The 4,089-nt window shown below is 36.1% G+C and overlaps 1 protein-coding gene across 1 annotated transcript in view; it reads left to right on the top strand.

Annotated features, from left to right (window-relative positions):
* PLD5 (phospholipase D family member 5) overlaps positions 1–3,603 on the top strand; it is a 185,793-nt gene extending 182,190 nt beyond the window's left edge. The window contains 2 exon segments of the mRNA XM_035900260.1: positions 1,234–1,348; positions 3,368–3,603. Of these exon segments, the coding sequence (XP_035756153.1) occupies positions 1,234–1,348; positions 3,368–3,603 (351 nt within the window).
* Positions 3,604–4,089: the final 486 nt, after the last annotated feature.

Below are 4,089 nucleotides of genomic sequence, written 5' to 3' on the forward strand. Positions count from 1 at the left end.
TAACACCACATTTTGCAATAGTCAAGCAGTTTACTTCAAACCAGCTTGAAACCGACCTACATCATCAGCTGGGTAAAAAATGCTTTATAAAACCAGCTGCCTGCATGCTATGCATACACCCTTATTTGATTTAATCAAACTGATGGTGTAGTCTACCAAAGAGATCACTAGATTTCAACAATGAATTGAGTATTTTCCAGTTGGGTTTTCAAAGTAATAATAATATTCTGAAAGACATAACCTCCATTACCTAAAAGGATTCGTTCAAGGTTTGTATCAAAAAGAGATGAAGTTTGCCTTATGGAAACAGCGCACCAAGAATGATCAAGGAGTTTTGGGGTGGGTTTTTTAATACTATTTTTCAATGTCTTAAGTGAGTACAATGTATAGCCAGTTACTTTCACCAGTAATATATTGGGAATTAAGTTTGTTCTGAGGATCTACAGCATCACCTCTATCAAAGTTTCTCAGTCACGCAGTAAATACTTAATTTCTCCTTCATCATGTTGTTTTCTGCTTCTGGTTTTGGAATCTGTGTCTAGTTATTGGTTTCCTTGATGAAACAAACAACACTTAGATTTGCACTGGAAATCTCATTTTTGTCTGGCACTGGTGCAGACAAGGAGTACATACAGCTCCAAAATTTAAAAAAAAAAAAAAAAAAAAAAAAAATCAAAAATCTAACTCAGACTTTACCCTTTAGGGTAAAACAAACAGATGTATTTTCCTTTTGTTGTCTGTTAGTTTGATCCCTCCATATCAGATTTAATCCTGAGAAGTTCCTAAATTTCTGAAATCAGAACTACACAATGTGTAATACAAGGGTATTAATTCAGCTGTTGGTGAGCCTGCCAATCTGCATCCTGAAGCAGACTTTAAACTCCAATGTCCCTTGAGAAAATGAGCTAAAAAAACATTCCTGGCTCTCCTCATGCAGAACACAAAGCAGGGTGGGTCGTTCATTTCATAGCCTTTACTACCTGGCACTGTATTGCTTTTAGTATGCGGTAGCCATATACTTTGTATAGTTCAGAATGCCAAGGCATCACAAGCTATGAGAATTTTATAAGAAATACAATGCTCAGAATTTTATTAAAATTAATGCTTGGCTATAAAAACTCAAGCTATTCTGTAGCACTAACTCATCTTCAGTAAGGAGTAGAGAACAGACCTTTTTTCTGTCCATTATAGAACAGTTCTCATTAACCTGCACTCTATTCTGTTTTATGGCAGAAATTCTTTGACCTTGAGGAAGAGGGTGCATGCTTTCTTAAAGAACAGAAGAACGCTTCCCTTCCTAAATTAAATCGTAACAAATACATGGTGACCGATGGAGCTGCATACATTGGTAAGTAACCACATCACAAGAAATTCTAGTTTGTAGCCAAAAGCCTTGTATAACACCCATTTGTAGATAAGGCAACTACAGCTAATATGTTTAAGTTAAAATAATAGTTTGTTTCTTTGGGAACCTGGATGTAGACTGAGCTTTGTGTCTCTTCTCATTCAAAACCCCTTTTTTCCCCCCTACGACTCAGTTTCTCAAAAGCAATGTTCTGCTTTCAGTATTTATAAGTAGACTGAAAACACAAACACAACATACTTTATGAGATAGGGATAAATTGGATGATTAATATATTCTCTTGTTTCTGCGATGCAATTAAGATGGAGGGTTCTCCATTTCCCATGTTGTTACTAAAGCTGTGGTCAATCCTGGTAAATACTATACAAACACCTTTCAGCCTCATCTTCTGCAGTCTCTTTCCATTTTTTGTAATGACATTTGAGACAGCCTCCTAACGTTAGGTATGTATCTAGTTTGTATTCTTGGTTAAAGGTGTATCTAAGTAAAGTTGTTGTATGGCACCTAGCTAAGTTCATTATCAGTCAAATGCTCACTGAATGCAAGCTAAAAAAACCCTTTTAAAAAAGTCTGACTACTTGAGCTGTGCATGAGCTGCAGCATCAGAAAACTGCTACTGAATTAAAAAGTAACTCATGAGATTTTATAAATTCAGGAGAGAAAACATGCAGTCTAATACGCTGCAGCTTGGTGCTTTAGTAGCTTACTTCCTCACCTGATGTACTGCAAGGGTCTTAAAGCCAGCGAGGACAGCGGCTCCAACCCAGTGGTGTGCCCATGCACACATGAAGAATGGAGAATCCCAAGTAGTGCAGAGATACAACCAAGAGGTGCTCTGAAACGCTCACCTTGTGGGCTCTTAACATGCGCACCTCTCTTAACCTATCCAAACCTTATTTGTCACTTCAAGTGGGGCAGCTCATTCCTCTCTCATCTTCCAGATAGTTTATGAGCCCTCCCCCCTGTTCTTTTTACTCCATTTTAAATTCCTTCCAATAGCCACATCAAATTTCAGTGACTTATAATTTGTCTACACAGCATGGATTCTTAGCCAAGTTATTTTTTTCCTTTCCCATTGTCCTTACATCCAAGAAATAATCAAAGCTGTGTGAAAGTAATACAAGTGCATGTTAAGGACTTGATATATCTTTTACTTGAAAGCGTAGGAAGAAATGTCCTTTATGAGGCTTCAATTTACTATCCTTGACAACTTCAGAATTCTTTCCTGCTGTAGTAGCTGAAATGACGCTGAAAAGTTATAAATTTCTCAGATACCTTCATGTTTTATGTATGCTCAGCTATTGTTTTAAAAGATGACCTCTAGTAACAGCATTTTTCCTCCATGTTACAAAGGTACAAATTAAATAGTTATAGTGAAATAAAAAGAAATTACTGAAACACTTGGGTTACCTGTTTTCGATTAATCTAGTTAACCTCTTTGCCTTGTAATGATCAGGATTTGAAATGCTCATTTATTACCTTAGGTTTCAACTAAGGTGGTAATATCTGGCATAAAACAGTAAATCCTGTTTTTCTTTCCTGAAATAGTATCTATCAATGGGTAACCTGTAAAAGATCTATTGGTTTGGCTCAGCATTATGGCACAACCACTCCATCCCATCTGCTTCTAACTGTTTATATGGCAAAAAAAATATTTTCATTCTTGGCACTGAAAAGGCCAATGAGGAAAGTAAATGGAGCAATAATACATTATATGCAAAAGGAAGAGCAAGTTAGTTTTGAATAAATAGAAGAACCTGTTTTCACTTATGAAGGATTAGAGCCATTAAACTTCCAGAAATTATCTGCACTATGCGCTAGTACATAATGGGGAGTTTTTTCTTTCCTGTTAGTATAGGAAACTTATTTCCATCTCTGTCCAGGTAGGCACAGGGGAAAATGATACTGTTTCATGATGCATTGCCTTCGGGGAGATTGCTTTGCCTCTTTTTTTTTTTTTTTAAATGTTAAAAACTCATTATATATTCCTGCCTTTACTTGTAGGTAATTTTGATTGGGTAGGAAATGCTTTTACGCAGAATGCTGGAGCTGGCCTTGTTATCAACCAAGCAGACGCGGGGAACAGCACAAGCATCATTAAGCAACTCAAGGCTGTTTTTGAAAGGGACTGGTATTCACATTACGCCAAAAGTTTACAACCAACAAAAATCCCCAACTGCTTCAATCACAAACTTAATAAAGCAACATCAAATAAGACTGCCATGAGCAATGTGAATTAGAAAGACTATTTTACTGTTTAGTATGGCAATGAAGAATTGCATTGGGGTGTAGCCCTCTTTCATATTTACAGACAAAAGACTTAAAGAAAAAGCAAAAAAAAAAGTTTGGGGGGGGTGTTTTTAGGAAAAAGCACACTTATATAAAAACTGTCTAACTATATTCTCTATATTGAATTATTTAAGACTTTCAAATTTGTTACTTCTGACACTGAATGTCATTTCTGCTTCCATGTTAATTTTAATGTTCCACGTTTGAATTTAACAGCATGTGTCAATTTTTCCATTTCAGTTTTAGGACTGTCCCTAATTGCCATCCTAGCTAGAACGAACCTTAAGGCAAAACCAAGATGAAATGGCATTCTGAGATCAGTTATGACTGATATACAAGTAGATCGTAGGTTTACTGTATTAGAAAACATACAGGAATAAGCAAACTTCCACCCATATAAATCATTCCCTTTAAATAAATACCCAGTCATGCAAATA

This window comes from Egretta garzetta, unplaced genomic scaffold (genome assembly GCF_000687185.1).
Source record: "Egretta garzetta isolate BGI_Z169 unplaced genomic scaffold, ASM68718v1 scaffold248, whole genome shotgun sequence".
NCBI classification, from domain to species: Eukaryota; Metazoa; Chordata; class Aves; order Pelecaniformes; family Ardeidae; genus Egretta; species Egretta garzetta.